Source organism: Perognathus longimembris, chromosome 2 (assembly GCF_023159225.1).
Source record: "Perognathus longimembris pacificus isolate PPM17 chromosome 2, ASM2315922v1, whole genome shotgun sequence".
Taxonomy (NCBI): domain Eukaryota; kingdom Metazoa; phylum Chordata; class Mammalia; order Rodentia; family Heteromyidae; genus Perognathus; species Perognathus longimembris.
Window position 1 is genome coordinate 51,394,317 of NC_063162.1, and position 26,868 is coordinate 51,421,184.

Sequence of the window (26,868 nt, forward strand, 5' to 3'; positions counted from 1 at the left end):
TCTAATCTTAACTTTGCTTCTACTTTAATTAATATTTTTGTGGACTACTTTTTTTTTTTTGGTCAGTCCTGGGGCTTGAACTCAGGGTAACATGAGCATGGTCCCTGGCTTCTTTTTGCTCAAGGCTAGCACTCTGCCACTTGAGCCACAAAGCCACTTCTGGCTTTTTCTATATATGTGGTGCTGAGGAATCGAGCCCAGGGCTTCATGTATACAAGGCAAGCACTCTACCACTAGTCCATATTCCCAGCCCTGTGAACTTTATCTTCCAAAAGTACACTAGCCAAGGATTTGTATTGCTTTCTGCCTACAAACCAGAGATGGTGGCATCTTGGTCTCTAATTATGATTGAGATTAGGCTTGAGAAGACCCAAGCTACATGAGAGAAGATGAATTGTTTTTTCCTAAATCTTTCTCCCTGATCTCATGGTAAATGATCTGCAAACTCCCTGACACTCTCCAATAGGCAAGAACGAGACAGAGCTAGCAGGAAGTTGCTGAGCACTGGACAAAAAATATTACTTGGACTTGATGGGGTAATCACTCATCGCCACTGATTTTTCCATTCTGCAAAATAATGCTGTGGCAGGTGGAAGGTGTGATATTGAAAAACCCAATTACTTTTAGGGCACTCAGTAGACATTAATTAAACAGATTGTGGGATTCTTATTTACTACACAGCTGTGACTCATCCTTCAAGGGATAATCATCATAGTTTTATACTGGTGACTAATAATTCTGTTTGTACATCCAGTGCCTAGTACAGACTGTGGCACACAGAAAGTACACAGTAAATGCTCAAGTGGATGAATGGACGAATCAATTAAATGCATCACAAAATTTCTACCTTAACCCTGCTGCAGTAGGCTTGGTAATCCATGGCTTATTACCAGCTTTTACACAAAGGACATACATTAAGTGTGTGGTTTTTATTCCATATTTTTAAGTAGTGGAAAGTATTAGAACTATATATAAGATAAATATGTAGGATATATATTTAAAATATTTGAACTACATATAAGATATGTGGATACTAAGTAGGTATACTATTTAAATGTATGAATGCATATATATGTATATTTATAATGCATATATACATACACACACACACATATATATATATATATATATATATGCATGGAGTTTGAATTCTAGGCCTCATATTGGCTAGGTAGGTACTCTACCACTGAACTATGCCTCCAATCTCCCCCTCCCATTTTTGCACTGCTTATTTTTAAGATAGGGCCTTGCTTTCTGCCTAGGCCTGAGTCTAGACTGTGATCCACCTATTTTAGGCATTCATTTGTAACTGGAGTGACAAGTACAAGCCATCATTGCCCAGATTCTTCCACTGAGATGAAACATCACCAACTTTTCTGCCTAGGCTAACCTGGAACTGTGATTCTCCCTTTGTCAGCTTCCTAAGTAGTTTTGATTATAGGCATGAGCCAGTAGCACTCAGCTTAGAATAAGTATTTCAAGAAACACAAAAACAGAAATCCAAAATTCAGTGTCCATGAATAAAGGTTAATTGGCACAGAGTTGTATCCATTCTTCTACGTATTACCTATAGGTGATTCATCTAAAGTAAGAGGTAAATAGTGACAAAGTGATTGGATGCCCCCAATGCTGAAAAGATTTCCTATCTGGCAAGTCACTGAAGAATTTTGTTGATTAATATCCTATGGAATAGAATTCAGGTGCGCTGACTGTTTTGTCATTGATTTTGTTGCTCATTTAGGGACATCAGTTGGTTTCTTCCTTATGTCTAGTGCTCTGCTCAGTTCTGGGAATCAAACATGATAGTGAGAAGATGGCCATCATCATGACCCTACAATCCTGGTCTGGAGGAACATATAATCTCCAAGTCTCTTAGCAAGTACAGTATACTCATGCTACGCAGGGCAGCCTTCCATTTTACACCAAAATCCATTATTGTTACCACCTAGTGTTAAGTCAAACTGGAGTTCTAAGGTGGGCTTATTTTTTTTTTGTCCCTTCTCTTTTCTGCCCTAAAACCCTTTGCATTCTCAGTCATGTTTGTCTGGTAGATAACTTCATGACAGGCTTCTTTCAGCTCCCTACAATGCTCCATTCCTCTTCACAATCCCAACCCCTAGAGTGAAGCCTGATGCACGGGAGACCCGAAGAGCACTATTGTTGAATAAATGAAAGAAATGTTTCATGAGTGAACAAATCCCTTGGCATGCTTGTATCTCTGTTTTCTCACAACTAAAATAAAGGAGGGATATGGTGTCTCCAACCCCTCTGCCATTAGCCCCCTGTCTTTCCTCATGCCCTGAGAGCGGGCCCCCATCTGGCTTTCTGATTCATTCATCTCTGTGGACCTGAGGCAGCCTCGCTCCACCTCCCCAGTGCATCTCCTCCTGAGTGACAGGGGAGCCCTGCCCAGGGCGAAGCAGCCCACACCAGCGAGTGCACAGATCAGAGCTGACAGAGGACAGGGAGTAGACCTTGGGGTTTTAGCCAAGGTCTCCTCAAGGTTTCTGTCATAATGGTGGCCAGGCTGAACAGACAGCACCAGGGAACAGAGAGGACACTGACTTCATAAACTGGCCCATTAGAGCTAAGAATCATGAAGGTTTTCTTTCTACACATATTTCTAAAGTTGCTATTTCAAGACAGATGGCTATTTTAAAACATACTCACATACCCATAAATCTCTCTCTCCCTCTCTCTCTTCCACTCCAAAACAGGCTATTGATACTTTTTTAAGAATGTAGAACACAGGAGCCCTGGACCCTGATTCCAGGGTTGTTTTGTAGATCCTGCCTGCCCGGGATGCAGTTGCTTTCCTTTCTATACAGACCCCACAAACATGGTTTTGACAAAGGTCTGTTTACACCCATGGGTCATTTGCTTTGCTTTCCCTAATAACTGCCTGGTCCTGCCACAGCTCTAACCTCCTCACCAGTGTACTCTCTGACCACCCTATAGCCAGGATCCCTATTAGTTCCAGATTAACAAAGCCTACTGCCCACATAGGGTTTCTTTCCTGAAAATCCTAAACTTCCCATATAACAATAAGAAATCCAGAGTTGTAATTCTCGTGTCATAAACCTCTCATTCAGTTTCTTACCAACTTTTTTTCTATCTAAAATATACTTAGCAATAGCCAGGGAGTCGAAGAAAATGACAGAAATGTCGTGATAGGAGGAAGGAGGGAGGGAGGGAGGGAGGGAAGGGGGAGAGGGAGGGAGGGAGGGAGGGAAAGAAAAGAAAGAAAGAAAGAAAGAAAGAAAGAAAGAAAGAAAGAAAGAAAGAAAGAAAGAAAGAAAGAAAGAAAGAGATTACTTGATACAAGCTCAAACAACTCAGGATAAAAATTGTCACAATTAAAGGGGACATTGTCCAAGAAGTCTTGTACTCATTAACTGACTTATGGAATTCTAACCCCTTTGTTCAACTCCTTAATAATAACAAGAAATTAAAACAGTCACTATGTTTGCTAGTCTTTTCTATCATGTGGCATCTGCTAGCAGCTGCAGTCCTAGCATTTGAAAAGCCCTGTTATCTTGCACAGAAATGACCTTTAGGCCCTGCCCAATGGCTATTGTAATATTGCACTAGCCTCCCTCCCATGGACAAAGAATGAAATAATAGCACTTATCACAGGAATGGTGCCACATGGTTCACATTCAAACGCTCTAGTTCTGGCTCATAAATTGCTTCCGCTGCGCTGAGGTACACATATTATGAGTAGACTCAGGTTTAATAAGAAAGTTCCTATTTCTGCTTAGACCTCATAAATATATCTACTCAGAATCTGTGACTTCTTTCGTTTTTTTTAAGCCATCAGTTTGATATGCAAAATGTAGTCACAGATCATGCCAAAATCTCTTTCCAATTCAAAATGAATTCAGCCAAAAAAAAAAAAAAAGAAAGAAAGAAAAAGAAGAAAACTATCTTACCTTAAAAGGATTTCAAAAGCCTAGGAGGTTGTTCCTCATTTTAATGGAAAGCAATGCCATCTATGTGACAGAATCGGGGTGATCCCTGCCCTGCCTGCCCTAGTTGTCCACATAGATTTACTTTGCATAGAAAGCTGGTTTCAGTCAAGGCTTTGCTCCACACAGGCTGGAGACAGTGTGTGTGTGTGTGTGTGTGTGTGTGTGTGTGTGTGTGTGTGTGTGTGTTGGGGTCTGAACTCAGGGCCTGGGCCTGGTCCCTGAGCTGTTTTCACTCAAGGTTAGCATTCAATCACTTAAGCCACAGCTGTACTTCTGGCTATTGGTTGGCTAATGAAGATAAGAGTGTCAGGGACTTTCCTGCCTGGACTGGCTTTGAACCATGATTCTCAGATCTCAGCCTCCTGAGTAAGCTAGAATTACAGGCGTGAGTCACCCCATACCCATTTGGCAAGAGACTTCTTAAGGGACGTGTTACTTTCAAAAAGTTAAAAACTAACCAGATCAGGTGCTGGTGGCTCACATCTGTAATCCTAGCCAATCAGGAAGCTGAGGCTCTCAGTTCAAAGCCAGCCTGGGCAGGAAAGTCTGTGAGTCTCTTACCTGCAGCTAATCACCAAAAACCAGAAGCAGAGGTGTGGCTCAAGTAGTAGAGCACCAGCCTTGAATGAAAAATATGAAGATAGCACCTAGCCCCTGAGTGTAAACCCTAGTACCCCATCAATCAATAAATAATTGATACCTTAAGGTTATTAATATGTTAAGGTTTTCTTTCAACTGAGGTCAATCAGCCAGAATTGAAGGAAACAGAAATGGGAGGGCTGCAGCATGTTTTCAATTCCTGCTTTCTGTCACTAGGTGGCAGTGCTGGACAGAAAATCTTTCCAGATGGTGGCCTGGAAAATGAAGTAGAGCTCTAGAAGGACCAGAGCTAACCTAGGACTGGAGGAAGCCACACACCTAGGTCAAGTGGGTGCATGAGATAGCCTGTGCTCTCTGCTGTCACCCAGTGAAGCCTGGTTCCATCCTTCCCACCCTATGGGAGACACTGGTCTTTAAGGCAAGTAAGGCCACCATGGCAAAAAATAAGTACAGTCATTTCTTTATAAAACGGGAGGGGGAGGAATATAAGAAGTCCTCAGACAACTTACACTTAGCTCATAACACTTGAAAGGATTTCTGGCCCCGTTTGCAAATTCAAGTGACAGTGTTTTAAGTTTGCTAAAATATTCACTCACCCCAGGGAATAAATATTTGTTGGTTTATTTATCTGATGTGGGCTGTTTGTTATTGTCAGCAGGTGCCAAATGATAGGCTTTGCAACAGATACTAGACAATAGATAGGGTAAGAAGGAAAATAGCTTAATATGACCATTTCCTATAGAGGAAACACCAGGATTACAAGTGTCTCAAGCAGAAAAATAGTGCTGCAAAGCCATACCAGTTTCTAAAGGCTAAGGAACATAATGATAATTGTCAGGTTTGGGTGGCTCAAGCCTGTAATCCTAGCTACTCAGAAGGCTGAGATCCAAGGAAGTCAGCCCAGGCAGGAAAGTTAGAAGACTCTCATCTGCAGTTAGCCAACAAAAAAAGCTAGATTCGAGGCATGGCCGAAGTGGTACAGCACCAGCCATAAGCACAAAAGCCAAGTGAGAGTGTGAGGCTCTGAGTTTAAGTCCTAGTACTGATACACACACACACACACACACACACACACACACACACACACAACTGATTAGTAGCAAACATAACATAAAGAATATATAGCACAGTTGCTATTCATAGGCTTTCTGTAAAGAGCAACATAGTAAATATTTTAGACTTGTTGGGCCCTATGTCTTCATTTCATCGCCATGGACAATGTGTCAATGAATTTGTGTATCTGGGTTCTAATAAAACTTTACTTACAAAAACAGATTGTGGGATGGATTGGTCAACTGCAGGTGTAACTGGTGACCCAGGACGTGTGCATCAGGGCACCGTAAGTTTCCACAGTTCCTTTATGATCAAGAGTGGCTTGGGAGTGGAAGACAGGAAGGGAGGGAGGGAGGGAGGGAGGGAGGGAGGGAGGAAGGAAGGAAGGAAGGAAGGAAGGAAGGAAGGAAGGAAGGAAGGAAGGAAGGAAGGAAGGAAGGAAGGAAGGAAGGAATACTGTGACCTCAATCTGACCAGGACAAGTTTTACAATCCACCAGGAATATAGCAAGTTAGCAGTTGGAACACCTGCTGAATCCCTATCTTACTTAAACAGAGAAGTTGAGTCTTATAACTGAGATGCCAGGACACAGCAGTGCTTTTCAAGGATTGGTTATCTATTCAGAATTCTGCAATACATTTCATAAAATCTGAAGATGCTCATCACGCATCATCCACTCTTACATGTGCAAGCACCCCTGAGTCTAGGACCAGGCTCTCTAGGTGCTAAGAGGATAGGAAGGGAGGTTTATTAGAATAAATGGTCTTGGAGTTGGGGAGGACCCAGGTCCTCAGAGCCTGCTTCCCCTGGAGGAGCGAGCTGAAGGGCTGGGGGGAGAGGAAGCCAGCCTCCAGGGAAAGGGCTGGGAATTGGGTTGTGGGGCCTCCCTGCTCCTTTTCCTTCTCTAACCTCCACTTCCCATTTTCTTAAATTCACTTCCTAATTCCTGGTGGTTAGAAAAAGATAAACAAACTGGCTCTGGAGGAGACAGTAGAGAACATTAAACAAACAAGGCTGTCCCCTGTGCCACCAGGAAGCCAAGATACAGAACACATGAGGGGATGGTGGCGTGGAAGGCCAGAGGTTTTCCAGTAGCTCCTCAGTTCAAGCTGAGTGAGCTGGGTCTGTCCTAAGATGGAAATGCTTATGATTTAAATGTCAAACAGCTTCCCCAAATGCTGAAATATGTCAGGAAAGATACTGATGTTTGGGATGCATAAAAATAGCAAGGGTTAAAAAAAAAATAGCAAGGGTTACTCAAGTAGCAGACTCCTGAAAAAGGGCACAGCAGCAAGCCCCGCCTCAGATTCCTGTTCAGGGCTCCAGATGTGGTCTCCACCCAACTGCAGAACCATCACTTGGGAACAGGTTGGAAAATCAGGCCCCACCTCTAGAGACCTATGTCTTTTTTTTTTTTTTGCCAGTCCTGGGCCTTGGTCTCAGGGCCTGAGCACTGTCTCTGGCTTCTCTTTGCTCAAGGCTAGCACTCTGCCACTTGAGCCACGGCGCCACTTCTGGCCATTTTCTATATATGTGGTGCTGGGGAATCGAACCTAGGGCTTCATGTATACAAATCAAGCACTCTTGCCACTAGGCCATATTCCCAGCCCCTAGACACCTATGTCTTAAGCCGACTTCCTACTGCCCAGGATGCACAATGAAACTTGCGAAGTGCTGATCTAGACTGTGTGGATCTGCGTCCAACAGTGGCTGTCCTTAATCAGATGTCCAGAAGGGCTGGCTCAATAGATTTTTTTTTTTTGTAAGAAACTTAGTTTTGTAGAAACTTAGGTTTGGGGGGTTTTAGTTTTTATTAATGTCTCCTGTTTTGGGGTATGCTCCTCTGGTTTAAGAACCATCACTGTTCAGAGGCTCTGGTTTTAAAATGGCCCTCAACTCACAGTGAAATTTTGGGGGAACTTGAAATCATTTCCATGGCTGCGTTCCACCCCAGCAATTCTCATGTCCTGGGACTGAAGTTCAGTCTGACCAGGACAACAAGAAATGGCCAAGCTCCCCCAAATAATTCTCATAGACTGTCAAGGTGACTTTGACCTGTAAAAGAGCCACCCTGGGGGGTTGTTAGAACAAACTTCCTCAGATCTTGCTCTGCAAGATTTGGCAGGTTTCTGGATACTCTGAGGATTTTCCTTTCTAATAAGCTTCCCAGTCGTGTGCTTGCCTGAAGATTGCACACCATGAGCAATGATGCTGTAGTGAGAATACAGTCAGACCCTTGAGCCAGACCCAAAGAAACATGGACTCTATGGTTTCCCTTATTGGGAACAATTAGTACACATCTAGGATAATCCTAACAGAAGATCACAATAGCTACGTCCATATGAACACATAAGATGATGCCAAGTGAAATGAACTCCAAGTCATAGAAACAAGTGCTTAACATTGGTGTTGTTATTTTCAACATATCATGTGAAATTATGCCTTTTTCTTTTGTCTTTCTTTCCCACATTTTTGCCCCTAATGCCACTGTAACTGATTTTGGTACCCTGGGTATTTTATATATGTTTATCAGAACTAGGGAAGGGAAGGGGAGCATCAAAACTGAGAGACAAAGTATAAAAAGACAAACCAATGCAATAGCAATACTTGCGAAACTATATGATATAAACCAACTGTACAACTCATGGGGAGGAGGGAAATGGAGAGGGCGGAAGGTGGGAGAAAAAAATAAGGGAGGAGGTAACAAGCTGGATAGGAAATGTACTCATTGCCTTATGTAGGGCACTGTAACCCCTCTGTACATAACTTTGATAATAAATTAATTTTAAAATATGGTGATTTTTTTTAGATACCTGGAATCTCCTTTCGGCTGGGCTGGTCCACTTCCTCCCATCTGCTCTTCCTCCAAATTCCTATAAACTTACAGTTCTTCCTTAAACAGTGTCTACTTGATTAAATTATCACCATCTCATGAAGGCAAGATCTGTGGTTTCCCTGTCTGTGAGCCATTTGTGTGCAGGTTTAGTGGGATAAATGAGGTTGTTCTGCCCCTGAGCGCCTTCCTGTTGTTTGTTGCTTCCTGCCTGACTCACTAGTCAGGTAAATCTGTGCTGGCCAGAATCTCATGGAAAAGAATAAAGGATCAGTGTAAATATAAAGATGATGCCAAGGTAAATAGATATCCAGTCTTAAAGATGGAGGTTGCAGAAGGAGGCTGCTCTTAGAACATCCCAGATGAAGTACAGCCATCTGGGGAAGTGCTGGCATCTGTGGAAACCTACTGCTGAATTCATTCCTTGAAGACATTCATTTTAGGAAGTTATTACCAATTTGGCGCTTCACAGAGCCATGCAAGTCGATGAGGATTTGGAACTTCTGTTACCTACAGAGGGCATCTTATTTAAAGCATGTCCCCGACGAAGCAATATCAAGAGAACACAACTGGAAATCTCTTAGGGAGGTGTAATTTCTTGAGAAGCACTTTTTAAGCTGCCACAGCAGCTCTCTGAAATCTATCCAAACTTAATCATTCTGCATTGCTGGGGCTTCCTTCTCTAAAGCCCATTCACAGGGACCAAACATAAGGCTGTTTATCTTGCCACACTTCAGTCATTCACCCTCAATACCACACCCAGGGTGCCCTGCCTGAGTTATCCCTGCTTCAAACAAAAACAACAGAAAGCTCTGGCAAAGCGCGGAGCCCCATGCTTTAGTCCATTTGGAAGCCTCCAACAAAATACCTTAGTCTAGGTAATTTATGACAGAAATGGATTGCTCACCTTTTTGAAGGCTGGGAAGTTCACACCTGTGCTGGAATTAAGCTTTAACTAAGGAATTTTGAGAAACACATTCAGTTCACCCATGATCTTTAAAATGATATTATTTCAAGACAGTCTGAGAGTAGTTGTAAGGATAATTTTTGTTAATTTGGCTAATTGTATAAGACAGTCCAAGAATCTCAGAAGGGGAGTGGGGGGTGAAGGGTGCTCACGGTCACAGCGGTGGAGTCAGGTTCAGTTAGCAGATGCCAGATTACTGGTGGGAATCCAGGGCGAGCCTGTTCCACCCTGACAACCACTAGTGGTCACCTCTGGACAGGAGCGACTGTGTTCCTCTTCCTTCCCTGGCTTCTTCATCACAAATGAATCCAGAAATTCTATGACCATCCTCTAGAAGGCGCCAGAGACCATCTGTAGTGCTCCAAAGGCCACTCCAAAGCTGAAGCCGAGGAAGAGGCTGGAGCTAGGATCCCAGGGTTTAAACTCAGGGCTTAGGTGCGGTCCCTGAGCGCTCCTACCAATGGAACCACAGCTCTTCTCCCAACTTTTTGGTGATTAACTGGAGCAAAGAATCCTATGCACTTTCCTGTCCAGGCTGGCCTCAAACCATGAGCCTCAGATCTCAGCCTCCTGAGCAGCTAGGATTACAGATGCTGGACTCCAATGTGTTTCTTTTGTAGACAATTGCTTGCCAAGCCCTTAGACAGATGTAACAGAATGTGTATAGTGTGGTAGGGTGTTTTTAAAGATGACTTTTTTTTGCCAGTCCTGGGGTTTGAACTCGGGGCCTGAGCACTGTCCATGGTTTCTTTCTGCTCAAGGCTAGCACTCTGCCACTTGAGCCACAGTGCCACTTCTGGCCATTTTCTATATATGTGGTGCTGAGGAATCGAACCCATGGCTTCATGTATACAAGGCAAGCACTCTTGCCACTAGGCCATATTCCCAGCTAAAGATGACTTTTAAACTAGTGATTTTGTTATCACCCATTCAAGAAGAGTCTTTGATTCCTTTGAATATAGGCTTGCCACCAGTGGTACTTTAACTACTATTTCAAAAGTTTCTCTAAACCTCTACTGCATTTCCAAAGTGAGAAATCATGGTGCTTATGACACACCCCATATTCCCATCCTAAGGCAGCATAGCTGGATAGAACTTTCTAGAATAATGGGAAGAACTCTATATTTGTGCCACCTGACACAGTAAGCACTAGCCACATTGAGCTACTGGACAGTTGAAATGCAGGTTTTTGGAGGTACTGGATTTTTAATTTAACTTGACTTGATTTTACCAACACTGAAATATAATGTGGCTAAAGAGCTTGCATCGTGATCAGACTAGTCTAGGCTGCCAAGCCTGGCAACTTAAAGCCTGGGCCTCAGGCTATGCCCAGATGCTGATAAATATGCAGACCCCCCCCCCACTCCACTGACCTAAAAAGTCTATCCTAACTAGCTCTCCCCGTGCTTCAAATGTACCTGAACACTTAGAAAGCACTCTTCAGGAAGTAATTAACTCAAAATTCATAGGAGAGTGATACAAGTGCTTCTCAGCCATCCTGCACTTTAGGCACAACTGGATGATATGTGTGTGTGTGTGTGTGTGTGTGTGTGTACATATATATATATATGAGAGAGAGAGAGAGAGAGAGAGAGAGAGAGAGAGAGAGAAAGAGAATGTTCAGATCACTCCACCTCCAACCCAAAGATCCTGCTGTAATTGCTTAGGAATATGGCCTCTGTGTCGAGTTTTGGAAGCTTTCTGGTGCTATTTACTTATGTATTTATTGTTCATTGTGGGGGTTGATCTCAGGACTTGGGCTCTATCCCTCAGCTCTTTTTGCTCAAGGCTAGCTCTCTATCACTTTGAGTCATAGCATCACTTCTGGTTTTCTGGTGGTTAACTGGAGAGAAGAGTCTCATGGACTTTCCTGCCTGGGCTGGCTTTGAAGATCATCCAGTTTCTGATTTATGGGTCAGAATTGGCTTCTAAGACTCTTCATGTCTCATATGTTCAATGGAAACCACTCTTTGAGAAACATTGACCTTGTGTTTTAAATGCAAGGTGTTCAGAATCAGACTGCCCTTGGAAGGGTTCTTGGTTCTAGTAACTTCCCACCTGGGAAAGTTATTTTCATCCCTGAACCCAAGCTTCCTCAACTACGATAAGAGATTCTATTCCTTAAGTTATTGTAGATATTAACTTAACAAATGCCTATAAGATGTGCAGTGCCAGCTCTTGCTGAGCTCTCAGTAATTGTTAAATACTCTCCTAAGAACACTTGCTTATTCATTCGCTCAACAAGCAAGACCTATGTGCCAGGCACTGTTTGAGGTGTGAGGAACTCAGCCAAAACACCAGGCAGACAAGGTCCCTGCCATGTGTGCACAAGGATATCCACCCTATGGCACAAAGCCGACAACTTACGCATGCTTAGAACACTCATCATTGGAGGATGGAAAAAGTCAAAAGATGAACACATTCCTACTGGGAGAATGGGGGAGCAGCGCGCGGCAGATAGAGCACAAAAGGGGGCATAGTGGAGAGGGGTACAGGGTAGAGAGGGGGGAACTTTCTCACAGCATGAGGGGAAGGAGCTGAGGGCAGAGCCGGGCATTGCAGGAGGAGGGGAGGCTGGGAGTCCTGGATGTCTTCTGGGGCTTCACACATTATGAATAAATCTCATTTTGGCTTTTGGCTTGTATGTTTGTAAGTTTTCCAATATGCTGCAAATTACTGACATCATAAAAACCTGAAATCGGTCCACAACTTCCCAGCTTGGCCAATATTGTATATCTTGATGAAATATTCTTACCCGATGCAGAAGCCGATCAATGAAAATCTCGATCTTAACAGAGCAACACTGACCTGAAGGGAGGCACATCCCCCACCCCTGCCCAGTGTAGAGTGGCCATGGAGGTCACAGGAAGACGCCCTGGACTTCAGTAGAGCTCAGGAGGCAACTATGAAAGAGGAAGGGTAGAGTTCTGACTTTTGACATCACTCTCCTTCTCACAACAATGGTATGCCATCATGACCCTTTGCCTTGCCAACTCCATAGAAGCAAGAAGTCATGATTCCCCCAAAAAGAGGGCTTTTAAGGGGTGACACTGTTAAGAAGGAGATGTACTTTTTACCTGACTTATGTAACTGTAACCCCTCTGTACATCATCTTTACAATAACAATTAAAAAAAGAAAGAAAGAAAGAGAAGAGGGCTTTGATGCAGGAACATGGAGACCAGCACATTCCCCTTGGTTGCGGGAGCCGCACAGGGAGGTGCCAACCAAGGAAGCAACAGTGTGCAAGTCTGCCTACTAGTGCATCTATTTCCATGCATAAGAAAACAGCCACCACAGAGGAGCAGAGTACAGACTTCCCCAAGGTCTCCTTTCCAAACACGCTTGACAAGCTGGGGGTGGGGGCTCACATACACCTGCGGTTTCAGTACTTAGAAAGCTGAGGACAAAGGATTGTGAGTTCAAGGGCAGCCTGGGCTATGCAGCAAGACTCAAACAACCCAAGCAACCACAAAAGCAATCAAACTGAAACCATCCAGCTGGACCACTACAGCAAGGGGAGATGGTGGAGCCCTGAGTTCTGCCAGAAGCCCTGAGTTGTGAAGGGCTATGCTGCAGCACTGGCAGATCTGAATGGGGCCACTAGTTCCCAGATGAGGTTCTTTGTGGAGCTAGGACTAGGGGCAAAGACTTAACCTCTCTAAGCCTTGCGTTTTCCCTTCGATAGAATGGGAGTTATAAGACCCTCATCGGCAGGAGGGATGATGGCTTCTCAGAAATGCCCACATGAACCTGCAGGACCTGTAACTGCAGTATCTTACATGGCAAAGGAAGATAGCCATCAGACATATTCCTGCTGCCAAGCAACAAATCCTGAGTTGGAGAGATTGTCCTGCTACCAAGGTGAGCCAGTGTAACCACAAGGGTCCTTGAAAGTAGAAAAGGAGAAACGGAAGAGGAGGTGATAGAATAGGAGATCCCAACAGTGCCAACTCTTGTTGGCTTTGATGGTGGACCAAGGAGAAATGAGCCGGGACAGAAATGGCCACCTAAAGCTAGAAAAGGAAAGGCTGTCTTCCTGGAGTCTCCAGAGAAGAGTCAGCCCTGAAAGCATCTTGATCTTTACCTTAGAGAGGTCCCTGTGAGACTTCGAACCCACCCAGCTGTGAGAAAATCCACCTGGGTGGCTTTAAGGCAGTGTCAGGGTTATCCATTGCTGCAATGAGAGAAATCAAAGGCACAGCATATTATTGGGGACCTGGGGGCGGGGGGAGATGATGTCATTGTGGGCATCAGCCACCTGCCAGGTGGGGTGGGCTTCTGTAAGCTGAGCAAAATTGGCTTCCTCCCTCTCTGCCATCCTCCCCCTGCCCTACAGGCCTCAGTAGAGGCTCAGCCTCCTGTGGGAGCCACTCCTACTCCTCCACCCACATGAGTTCTCTCCCCCCCAGCCCCCTTCCCTGAACTCTCACGGCCTTTCCGCCCCTCACCTAGACATTTCGGACTTAATTATACAGCAGGTGGTGTAACGTGCTGTCACTGTGCATGTTTATTTTGGTTCCGAAGTAAGATTGAAACCTTAGCCACTAATGAGAGATCTACACTTTGTCCTATTGTTGTTGTTTTTAAGACCCTGTACTTTTCTTTTTATAATCCTGTTTTTATCACCTTGTGACACATGAAAAAGGACAGCCCAGGCACATATTTATAAGTAGGTACCTAAATTATTTTAATTGCCCTGTGACTGGGCACTAACGTATTTTTGTATATTTTAGCAGTTTTCTATTTTGGGATAGGAGTTTACTGGAAACTGTAAGTTCTAAGGCCAGATCCTACATGGACAAGAAAGTCAGACGAACAGTCTTCCATATTGTTTTAGGGACTGTGCTCCTGACTGTATCTCAATTGTATTAGTCAGGGCGACACCTGTTGGGAACCAAAGTGCAACTTGGAAAGGGGGCAATTAGGTCTGTATTCCTCTTATCCCAGGGCTGAGGATTACAATCAATGTTCAATAGCAGTGGGGTACAGAGGGCTGAAGGTGTAGCTCAGTTGTGATGGAGTATTTATCTAGAATGGACAAGGCCCTAGGATAAACGTCCCCTCCCCACCTTCAACTGCCCCAAGCACCAAAAGAGTAATAAGTTAAAGTGGCATTAGATACCTGCCCAGTGAGTAGGAGTTTCTCTAACCATCTCAGAGGACCCTCAACCAAAACACTCAAGGGAAAGAAAGAAGCACAGAGTCCCCTGCTCTCTTCTGGGGACACTGTTCCTTAAAAGAACAAGACAAACAAACCCATGGGCCTTCTCCAGAGCATGTGCTTCAGGTCTCAAAATAAGATCCATCTTTTAAAGTGCACTTATTTTAGCTAGGTAGGGGGAAGGATCTTGCAAGGGAAACAACATTGAATAAGCAGGCGTGTGGGAACAGGGATTAAAATAAGCAGCAACTTGCCGCCAGAGACATGGATGTCTTTACATCCTGCGGCCTTATTTTTGGTTCCACTTGAGTTGGTCTTCTCCTCTGGTGCTTTAAAATGTATAACGAGCAGTCTGGGAAGAAGGGGCAGGGCTTAGTTATGGCTTCTGCACACTAAATGCAAGCTATGTACCTGCTTCACTGTTCACATTCCCTTAGCAGAGCCCTGCATTGAGCCCTGCAGGTGCCTATTATTATTGCCCAATTTTACAGGGGGTAAGACTGATGCATCTGAGCCTACAGTGGGTAAAATGACCTTGCTCAAAGGGACCCACTAGTAAGTGGCTAAAGGCAAGGAGAAATGAGTTGGGTGAGCCCCGAGCTTGACCAAGACCCATTTCTCTATTAATGGAGGATGGAGGAAGGGTGAGAGCTATTGGTCCATGTCCCAGGTGCAGCAGACTGGATTTCCAATATGCTCAAATACATCCCATCACTGCCCTGGCTCTCATGGTAGTTCTAGAAACTGGAGATGTGCCACTTCCAGGGGGAAAATGGAGACATGAGAATGTTCACTTGTTTTTGTTTGTTTTGGACAAGATCTCCCTATATTGCTCAGTCTAACCTCAAACTCATGATCCTTCTGCCTCAGCCTCCCCAGTATTCGAATCATAGGACTACAATGCCATGCCGAATGATAATGCTTATTCTTAAAGAAGACCTCTCCTCCTCTTGTCTTGCCTCAAGGGAAGTCCTGCATGAGTAAGAAGAGATGGAAGGACTCAGTCATTCCCAGTCCGGGTCTCAAAATCCCAAATCGTCCAAGGGTAAAGTCAGAGGTGCAAAGACAGAAGGCAGGTATGGACAAAATCCGGGATAAGCTGACCCTTTGACACATCAGGGCTGTGTGACCTTGAACAAGAGAACTATAGGGTCTATAGGGTACATAGCAATTCCACCCCATAGGTTTACTCTGAAGATTGAGTTGATGTAGGCGAGGGACTCAGCAAAGTGCCAGGCATGCTGCAGAAACGGAATACACAGCTGTGTTTCTGTGAACCCAGTGTTGAGTGAGCTAAGATAAATTACATATATAATGTGCCATTTAACAGGCCAGCCTATGTGCCTGGCAAGAAATGTGGTGTGGGTTGTGCATTGAAAAAGGTCAGGGCTAGGGCGTTGGCTTTCACTCTGGAGTTTATTCACCCTGGCGGCAGCAATCGCCCAGGCCTTCACTTTCCAAAGTGTGTGGGATGGGAATGGACTTGTTTTTTACATCGTCTCCCAAAGCTCAGCCAGCAAAAGCTGGACCCTTCCGCTGTCCAGGCTACAGAGCTGCCCGCAGTGCCCTTGTCTTAAGGGATCACTTCTTCTACTTGGTAGAGTGGATCTCCTGGAAATGTTCATTTTTGTCTCTGGCAGCTCATTGGTATAATAATTGTTCCATGATGTAATTACCCAGTATTAAATCGGGCAGAGAATTCTCCTGAAAACACTATTATACTGAACAATTATCTCTCATAATAGACAGATCTGTTTGGGATCTTACCCAAGATGAGCGATCAAAGAAACCCAAAGTGTTTCATTAAAGGTGTTCCCTTTTACAAGAGAGAAGATGCTATCTCATGATCCCAACGAGCATTGGTCTGCACTTCGGTTTTGATAGTACAAATGCTTCCTGGTATACAGCATCGCTTATTTATTTACTTATATTTTAGGCCCATGGTTTTCACCGCTCCTGGCCCCATGGCAATTTTAATAATTAGTATTATTTCCCAGTCATCTGGACTCATGCCTGATGGAAAGTACGTTTCCAATTAAACATGTTTAATGAGGCAGGTGCTAGTGGCTAATGTCTTTAATCCTACCTACTCAGTAGGCTGAGATCCAAAGGATCATAGTTCAGAAGAGCCTGGGAAGAATAGTACAGAATATTCAGAACACAAATCAAGACTTTACCTGAAAAATAATTTAAAGCAAAAGGTATGGATGATAAAACTGAAGTGGTGGTAAACACCTGCCTAGCAAGCACAGGCACTGAGTTCAAGCTCAAGTACAGGGAAAAAAAAAAAAAAACCTCACATAATTTTGACTCAAGTAACTTAACTTCCCAGTCTCTTCAAGACTCTTCTTAAAGACAGCTGAAAGTATCTTAGAAATCAGAGTCCAAATTCTATGTTACAGAAGAAAAACAAAAGGCAGGGTGAAGAAAAGCAAGTCCCCAGGTCATAATGCCAGTTAACAGTGTGGATGGGGGACAGCTGGGATCCTCCTCTCACAGACACATATAGGGTCCACTCAAATACATGGGGAGTTTGTGTGTGTCTTTCTACCTGTTGGATAGAAAACCCAGTAGACACAGCTCATCTCTGACCAAAGATGAAAATGTCTCCACGTAGCAGGTAAATTTAGTCACAATGAGAAATCCAATAGGAAATGGAATCCTTAGATGGATACACCCCCCCCACACACACATGTCCACACATACATGCAGGTGCATGAGTGTGATCACATATTTAAGACACTTATTTAAAAACTTGACACTGGGTATGTAATAAATTCACAATGCTACCAAAATATCAAAACATATTGCTACTAGAAGTAAGTACATCTTGAAATAACATTTTTAAAATGTTTTATATCAACACCTATGAAATAAAATATAGTATTCTTTGATGCAGCAATTTATTTTCCAGGAATGTGAAACAATAGAGACAGATATATGCACAAATATATGGATGGAAAGAGGTTATTATAACATTGCTTATAATGAGGGAGAAAAAAATGAAAACATTCAGGTGGCCATCAACTAGGTTTATGACAATGTCTTCTGTGCTACAAAAAAATAATCGAGTTTTTCACAACTGTCATAAAATTTTATAAAACCAATTGTTACAGAGCTGAAAGGATGTCTGTTACATATTCACAAGGAGAGCCAAACTTCAGTGCAGTGTGATTGACTCCGTTTTCAATGTAAATAGCATCCTCCTCAAATGCTGTTACTCATTCCCACCCACGATCACTTTGTGTTGGAATGAGCATGGGAGAAAGTTGTGGAGGTGTGTGGACATAAAACATCTCAAGGGCAAAGTCTACAGGGGTGAGAACAAAAGAGATGGCTGCTATTTTCTTTGCGCATCTTTCAATATCTTCACTGGTTATACTACGTATGCATTTCTCTGCGGGGGGGGTGGGTGGAATTAAGTAAAAAAATCTAAAATATAAAGACAGAAGGAACCCCCAAAGACTCCTCCAAGTCTTATTTCAGCTTCCCTTCTGCCTCAGTAGATAACATGGAAGGAGAAACACTTCCACAATTGCTTAACAATTTTTTTAAAAATGCAGCAAGTAAAAGGTGAAGCTGTGGCTCTAAGCCCTTTGCTTCCATGACCATATTCTCAATAAGTTCTTTTCCCATCTAATTGTCCTAATCCTGACACAAAAAGTTCCCTCTTGAGGAGAAATAGGAAATGACTTCTTGGGAAGGCACAGGAAGTGACCTATCGAGCAAGTATAGGAAGTGATCTACTAACAGTACCAGTAAAAAGTCTCCCTTATACATGAAGAGAGCTTACTCTCCTGGAATGTCAGAGGTGGCTTAAGCAGCTTCACTTTGCCCTGCCTCACAAAGGAATTCACAATTATAAGTAAGCCATGCATAGATTAAGAAGTAGGCAGAAGCTAACTCTGGCAGGCAAGCCATCTTGGGCACCGAAGTCAGTCACTCTGAAAGCTGGCCTTGTGCCCATGGACTTCTTTAATCAATCCTGACTCCAAGTTTCTGAATGAATAGTGACAGAACCATGAGTAGAAATATTGGCCGTGACAAAGATGGCCCCTGAGCTTCAACACTAATAAAACCATAGCACTAAATGCACAGATCCTACTGAACTTCTGTCCCCAAAGAGAAGAGTCACCAGCACTTCCCCAACTCCAAAAGAGTTGTTCATCTTAATACACAAAACTTTCTCTGCACAGGACAAGCCCAGACTCCTTATCCACCCTAGATTCTATAATTTGGCCATGGCTCAGGAATTAGTAACAAGAAGGCAAAAGAGATGGACTTACCAAGCCAACTTCTGTTCAAGTACACTGACACAAACACAGGAGGGACCGTGAAGAAGTCTACTACAGAGTTCACCTCCAGCCAGAACCACAGCTTGTCATTGGCTGCAATGAACTTTGGGAAAGAAGAAACAGGAGAGAGGGGGGAAATGAGAATCATGGTGTTGTGTTGACATTCAATCTATATTCTTTTGCCAGAGAATAAACGTTGGGTTTCTGTCAGGGTCTGAAAGATGTTCTATTCATCTCATATGCTCTCTTACGTCAGTCACATGCTTATTTTCTTGGACACACAGCCATTTCTAGAAAGGGACTATATGCTAACCAGATGATATAGTCTTTGTAGTTTTCAACAGCCTCATAGAGAATGTTGAGCAGTCTCAACTCTCTAATATAAATATAATTTTGTACACACACACACACATCTATGTAATTCAGATTTTGGACAGTACTTGTGCAATAGGGTCTAGTTCATGTTCTTCAAGCTTCAAATCATGCCAGTCTACTTTCCTGGCTCTCTCTCTCAGCTGCTCTCTGAGCTGAGTGGGCAGAGCTAGCTATGATTTTTAAGAACTAAAGGGCTTGTTCCATTTATTCTTATTTTTTGCCAGTCCTGGGCCTTGAATTCAGGGCCTGAGCACTGTCCCTGGCTTCTTTTTGCTCAAGGCTAGCACTCTGCCACTTGAGCCACAGCGCTACTTCTGGCCGTTTTCTATATATGTGGTGCTGGGGAATTGAACCCAGGGCTTCATATATACGAGGCAAACACTCTTGCCACTAGGCCATATTCCCAGCCCTTGTTCCATTTAATTTTAAAGAAAGCAATGCATGTATGTTTGAAAAGAGGGAGGAAAAACAAATAGTTGTCCAATAGCAGTATCATCATTATTTCAATTTGTTTCTTCCCCTTGACATAACATTAACATATCCTAGTTAAGGAAGGGGTTCTCTCACAGACTGGAAAATCAGAATGCAAGTATGTTGTCTGTCATGAAGAGACCTTGGGCTTCACTTTGCCTGTGAGAGCCAATGCAGATCGAGGATGATCCCGGGGTTTAAGAGTACTGAATGCTAATACCAAACTTACCCGCAAGCCAAAGTAGAGAAGGAAGAACACGTTGAAAGCCATGTCGATCTGTAATGTGAAATCTTTGTAGAAATTCTGGCAGGATTCTATTGGGCTATTAACAGGAAGAAAACAAAAAGCAAGAGGTAAATGGAAAAACATCATCACAGCTCCCACAATGCCGAGAAATGATGCTACACAGGGCAGAGGATGAAATGAATGTTCATCAAATAAGACATTTGGTTTTTCTACCCTCTGTGATAATCAAGCAAGCATTGCCAAGGGGCTTTCCATTCAATCATTCAGTGTTTTGTTCTTTGCTTTGATTTTTAGGCTTGGGAAAGTGTTTATATATGTATTATTTTTTTAATCATCATCCAACAGTTGAACTAAGAGTCTAAAGAGGATCATGCAAACACCTTGGAGGAAGGACAAGCAGGAGAGATGATCATAAAGTTCCTTGATTTCACATTAACCCTTAAAGAACTGACTTCCTTCTTTAAGAGGACAGATGCCATGGCAAAAAAAAAAAATCTATCTCTTGTGCCTTCCAGCATATTTTCCATCAATACGGGGGCCATGTTTGGAATTTTATAAAAGAGCCATCTGTGGGTTAGTAAATAAAGAACCTGGGAGCATCTTCAAGCAAACCATCAAGGAGACTGAATATGGACTTTCTGTGAGATACTCCGATCTAGAGATGAAACCATGACTCAACCCATAAAATTCAAGGTGGTTAAACCAAAGTGTTGAAGCAGTACTCTAAGGGTTAATTTTTGTTTGCTCTGGCATGCAAGTAAACTGGCTCTATATGTATGTCAAGCAGCCAATGCATATCCCCAGCACACTCTATTTTCTTCAGTAGGCAGTTCATAAGGACACCACTATACAAACTGGTACATCACTCCCATGTACTTTGCCAAGGCCAACTGATCAGAGGTTCAGTGTGTAAAACATCCCAAGGTTTGAACGGAGCGGGAAGCAGGAAAGCCTCCTAACCATCTCAAAGCTGTGAATGAGAATTCATGGTGTACTGTTATCCATAAGCAGATAGCACCCAGGCCAGGAACAAAAAAACTAAGTGAGGTGAGGGAAAGAGGAAGAGAAAACCAAAATACTTTCCCCTAGTTGGGAAGCACCTAGGGAAAGATCTTCCTTGCTAGTCAAGAGATGAAGGATTTCCAAGCAGCATGGGCTTTGGAAATTATTGTAGGCAATACCAGTTAGTATAGTTGTACTTCAGTCAAGACAATGCTTGCTATTCAACAGGCAGGGATGTGCAGGGCAGGAAATGCAAGGCCCACCTAGAGGCATAGTACATCAGTCCATGGGGTTCTCTACTCAAGTTACATGCACTGGCTTTCTCCATTCTTCATCCCAATTACAGGTCAGTCATGCCCCTAGTCATCTCCCAAGCCACCAAGATGTGGTAAAACCCCCAGACAAGCAGGAAGAGTATACTACATCTGTGTTTACAAACTAAGCAGACTGCACAAAAACAACTGCACTGAACACAGTGCTTTTGCAAAAGTCATTGTAACAGCCTGGTTCTCACTAAGGTGGGGAAATGGAAGAAAAGACAATGTGGAGTTTGCTTATGCCAAAAGGAGACAGAAGCAAAAAGGCACTAAGTATCATAGCCCATCACTGCTCTCTGGCTGCTCACCTACATAGGTGTGCATATAAATGAAGGGAAGAAAAAGGGAAAGCCAGGACCTGAGTGAATGAGGTTCACTTCTAAAATCTCCAGCTATGGTGATGAGTTGTTAATTTCCAGAACAAGACCTGCAAGGTGTAACCCTATCAGACACCCTGGCTACTAGAGCTGTAACCTGGCTGTAGTAAATGTCTGTCATTCTTTACTTTTTGATCATTTCTGTTGTTCCCTCTGTATTGTTCATACCCCAGAACAATAGTGAAAAGGCTTCAAGCCAGATAATACTGTGCTGAAAAATATACCTCAACACCCCTCCCCCAGTGTGCAGAAAACAAGATAGAAAATGTAACAGACCCCTTCTCCCTATGCTTTTAATGATTTAGAACTGACTGCAACAGCATCTCATGATGATTTCTAGAGTTCTAGCTGTTGCTAAGCTCACAGGTAGTATGTGCTACTCCACCCTAACACATGAACCGGTGGGAGAGGAGACAAAATAGCTAGGCATTGAGGCGCAGGAGGAACAGAGTGATGAGGGAATGTCTTTTACTTTCCTTTTAGCTATTTCTTGCTTACCACAGGAGACCCAGGAGCAATGCCCTGACCTGGTTTTTCAAGTGGCATCAGAACTGTTTACCAGGATCCCCTCTGAGATAAACCCTCTAAGTACCTATAGTTCATACACTCACGCAATCAGAGGCCCAGAACAGAGATTCCAAAGCCCCATTATTTCATTCCTCACATGGAAACAACCCAGGGGGAAGTCCACTGAGCTTGTAAAAAGAGAATACATCATTCAATAATCAAAAGCTTGACCGACTGGGATGTATTTTTCTCTCCAAGAGTCTTCTTCTTAATGAGTAATAGGAAGAGAATGAAATGTAAACTCCTCTTCCTCTTCATATAAATCAGGAGAGTTTCCTTGTTCAGAAACAAGGAATTTTTGAGTATGAGCAAGGAGATAGTGGTGCCATTTTAAACCACAAAAGACAGCTAGCTATTCTGGGTCATGCTCTTGAATTTATAGCTCTGTTCTCCTGATGCCCTGCCCACCTCAGCGAAGGCTTTAGGTGGGTGCATGTTGCCAGTAGGAAAATGCAAATGTGGTATTTTAAGAATGGAAAGCTCTTAATTCTGACTCTGGGAGTGGCAGACTGGCTTGCATCCTTGGTTAACTGATGGCATAGACTTTGAGGACTTAATGATTCTCAGTAGCTGGTAGACTATTCATTCCTAGGGTCTTCTCATCTGGAGAGCCAGTGTGATGCTAAAACCTTAGACAAATGTAGGGTTTTGACCAAGAGCCTAGGAGTGCATTTAAAGAAAACTCAATGAAGAGCTTTTTCTTATAGGTAAAATGAACTGAACAACTGAACAACTCATGGGGGGGTGAGGGGGAAGGGAATGGGGGAGGGGGAGGGGGGAATGAGGGACGAGGTAACAAACAGTACAAGAAATGTATCCAATGCCTAATGTATGAAACTGTAACCTCTCTGTAATTCAGTTTGATAATAAATATATATATATAAAATTAAAAAAACTTCAGCCTAGGATTGAGGCGAAACTACAAACTCTTATTTCCTCTTTACCCTCCAAACACAGTATTTTCCGTATAGATATCTCTAGGGAGACAAAATAAGACTCAGCCAATATGGGAAACATAACTCTTCATCTATTCACCAATATAATTTCCAATATAAGTCCCTGAGCAGGAAGATTCAACAAACGGATCTTCCTGAAGACTGACTTTGGAACTTCCAAAGGCACAAGGCCTTGAAGCAAGGGCTGACCCAGGTTTTCTTCCAACCAGCAGAGAAGGCCAAAGACAATAATCTCCCTGCTGACAGTGGTTCCTCTGGAGGTCGGTATCTTCTATGAGAAGTTGGAACTGGCCCTTCTCAGCTTCTCCACTGGACTGCTCCCCCCTGCCCGGGTCTGGTTTCCTCTTTGTGTCTGGCTGCCCAATCCTGTGACATTACTTCTCCACAATAGTGCTTCTCAAACTTTGGCTATGGCATGTACTTGGAGGGCTTCTTAAGTTCTATGCTTGTGCCCCTGTTTCTGAGCTATTTGTTCTTCTAATGGTTTCCCTCCCCAAAATGCCAATGCTGTTTACCTGGGGACCCCACTTTGAGAAACATCACTTCTTAAGAATTTTATTTCAACTGCGTGCTAATTACAGGCATTGCTGTTTAAGAAGATTCCTATTCAAACCTGAACAGAGATGAGTAAGGGTGTGAGCCGCCTCCGGATAGCCAGCTGCATACCACTTAACTAATTGTTCAGATCAAGGGGTTGAACAGATATTTTCAGTTTCAGATGTGAACAAGAGGAGGAAAAAATTAAAAGGATACAGGGAAGTAATTACGACGCCACCGTGCAAGCGTCACCAGTGGACGTTGCAATTAACGATCAGAGAGCACCTGCTGAGCACATTTTTCACTCTCAGATTAAAAGGAGAAATGATGAGGTCTAGATGGGGAGGGGCTACAGAGATGGTGATTTATAGGGATAAAGAAATGTGAAGCAACAACAAACACTCCAGAGGATTTAATAGGCAAGGGACTGGCTGAGGAACAAAATAGCACTTTCTGAAATAATTCCCTACATTCAGAATCTCCTCACTCTTGCAACCAGTCCCTTTTTAAACTGAACGGGGTCCTGTTGACTCCCATCAGAATTAGAGACCAACAGAGTTCTGGCCCCTCTGGCACCACAGACTTGAATCAATTCAATAAAATTAATGACGGCAGACTCTTCTCAACTCTACAATATTGCCAGATGAATCTAATTAAAAGCTGTCATTTCTGCAGCACCCTGGCACCACCTGCCTCGTGCACCAACTCTAAGCCTGGCTGTAAAGATCCTCCAGACCTCCTACTTCCCTTCGCATCTCTCATCTTGCTACTGGGTTTCTGTCCAAACCCCTTGCCACCAGGAATTGCTGCCTTCATAAATGGGACTCGGGTATCCTCAGTTCTCCATCTATAATTTTGCTGTGACCTCTTCAAATGCTTTTCTACCCATACATTCAGATCTCAGGCAGCATTCAAGGCCAACCTAAAGGCTTGGCTTTTGCAAATAATGTGTGCCCTTTTCTGCCTCGCTTGTCTTTGAATCTCTACAGCATTACAATTCCTATGTGCTTCATTCAGAGCATGGTCAAGTCTTCTGCAATTCAATATTATAACCCCAGGTAATAGTTATATAGGGACTATTGCATTTGGTCCTCATGGTAGGGAAATCTAAAAATAGATACTTGGTTAAAATATCTGCTCTACAGACAGAAAGGCAGAGATTCAAATACCTACCAAGTTAAATGGGTAGCTGGGTGGTAGAGTTGGGTTAGAGACCAGTTAGCCTTGCTGCTACACCACTTTGCCTCTCTGATTGACTACCATGAGAGAGAACAGTCCTTTCTGCTGAGGGGAAGCTCTTCCATTATATGGCAATGGTTCCTAGTAATGAATACATCTGCTGGCTCATGACCCTCAACATGCTCCAATTTCCCTCACCTTCTCTTATTCTAGAGCAAAAGTGAGCATAGGGAAAGCTGATACTGTTTAGATTCTTTGATCACTCCTAATTATGAACTCAACAACAAGTCTGGCATCCCATTCCATCCAACCAGAATAGAAAGGAAAAATCATCACGTAGACACACATTCCTTGGGATTTATCCACAGCTCAGGAGTGGACAGATCTGAGTGATTTCCAAGGTCTTTTTTCCTGTTAATATCTGGTATATTGGGCAAACAAAGTTCCTCAATTTACCTGCTTACAAAACTAGGAATATAAAATCTCCACTATTCAGATTGGCACTGATTTTTAAAGGGAAAGTCTTTGCCATGTACCTCCGTCTAAAAAGCAGTGTTATTATTTATATGTCTTTAGGCCTCAGGAAAGTATCTTCTGAACTAATAACAATAATGGATTTAGTGTGAATGATGTGATACTAATTAAGTATTGAGAAAAGAACTGCCACTTAAATAGAACATTGTCTCCCCAAATGGATAGCACCCCAAAACTTTTAAGTCCTAAATGGAAGTTTTGAATGTATCTGCTTTTCGCAGGGCCAATTCCAATCACCTAACCATAGCTGTGCACTTCAGAGTTTACCTTTACTATTTATATGGGGGTGGGGACATATGTTCAATAAGCCGTGCCTTCTTTTATCTTTACTGAGGCAAGTATCCTAGATCAGCAATGACTTTATCACAGGACAGACATAGCGAGGTAGGTGTCTTCTAAGCTGCTATACTTGACAAATGGGTTTGTGTTCAATGACTAATCAATACTAATAATAATTACATCAAAATGGGATCAATGTTTAATCACAAAACACTTTTCCTGGACATCACAATGGTACTAGTGTGACTAGAAAATACTTTGTGTTACTCTGTGGTATTGATCTACCACGATTCCAAGTTCGCCGGTTAAATGGCTTTTCGGGAAGTCCTCAGTTCTGATTTGTATCACTAGATCCATTCATCTTTCTGACAGCAGCTTCTAATTATGCCTCTGTTCTAACAACAAGAAGGGTCCAGTGGCCATAAACATATGCATGGTTGGAAGCGTGTTGACATAAATTGAGGCATATAAACCCTAGCTGCTGCTCTCTGAATACAGAGAACACTGGCAGGATGCTAGCAATAGACTTCAGAGGAATTGTATAGCACTGGGTGTCTACCTGTGTAATTGGTCCTGAGGATGAGGTATTGTTCTAGGAAACAAAGAGAATGACACAGATGGTTGATGGAGAAAACAAAACATGTCAGTTTCTCGCATACTGGGTTTCTCAATGGAACAGGTATATATAATTTGTTTCCATGAAACTCCCTGCTGTTTCTTATTGAAGCTCCTCAACATTTTCTTTCAAGAAGGTGTAGAAGCTTTGAGGCCCCATTTTCATCTTCATTCTCTATTTTTAATATACTAATGCATGTTAATCAAATGCAAAATATGAACAAGTCAACCTCTACAACAGTCAGCAAGTTGGTCAGTTTTGGATACCAATGGATGAATTAAAATTCCACCAGTAGCACTGATAGCTTTATATTATCTTGGGAAAATGAGTTGACTTCTCCAAGTTTGGTTTTCCTGTCTGTAAACTGGGGATAAAGACACAAATTTCAGAAGCTGTTGTAAGGATGGTGTCAGATAAGTAGGTAAGAACACTTCAACAAGTAAGAGGTATGCTTAAAACTATTTAAAATGGTGATCATAGAAATAACAGTTTATAGAAATTGTCCCCAAAGTGGTAGTGATCAAAATAAA

General features: G+C 43.0%; 1 protein-coding gene across 10 annotated transcripts in view; it reads right to left on the reverse strand.

Moving 5' to 3' along the window:
- Positions 1 to 26,868, reverse strand: part of Kcnma1 (potassium calcium-activated channel subfamily M alpha 1) — a 692,132-nt gene that overhangs the window by 276,803 nt on the left and 388,461 nt on the right. For all 10 annotated transcript variants that reach the window (XM_048339123.1, XM_048339120.1, XM_048339122.1 and 7 more), the window contains exons 4-5: positions 19,957 to 20,050; positions 18,873 to 18,984 (exon numbers count right to left, since the gene is read on the reverse strand). In XM_048339123.1, the coding sequence (XP_048195080.1) occupies positions 18,873 to 18,984; positions 19,957 to 20,050 (206 nt within the window). The remainder of the gene's footprint in view (positions 1 to 18,872; positions 18,985 to 19,956; positions 20,051 to 26,868) is intronic.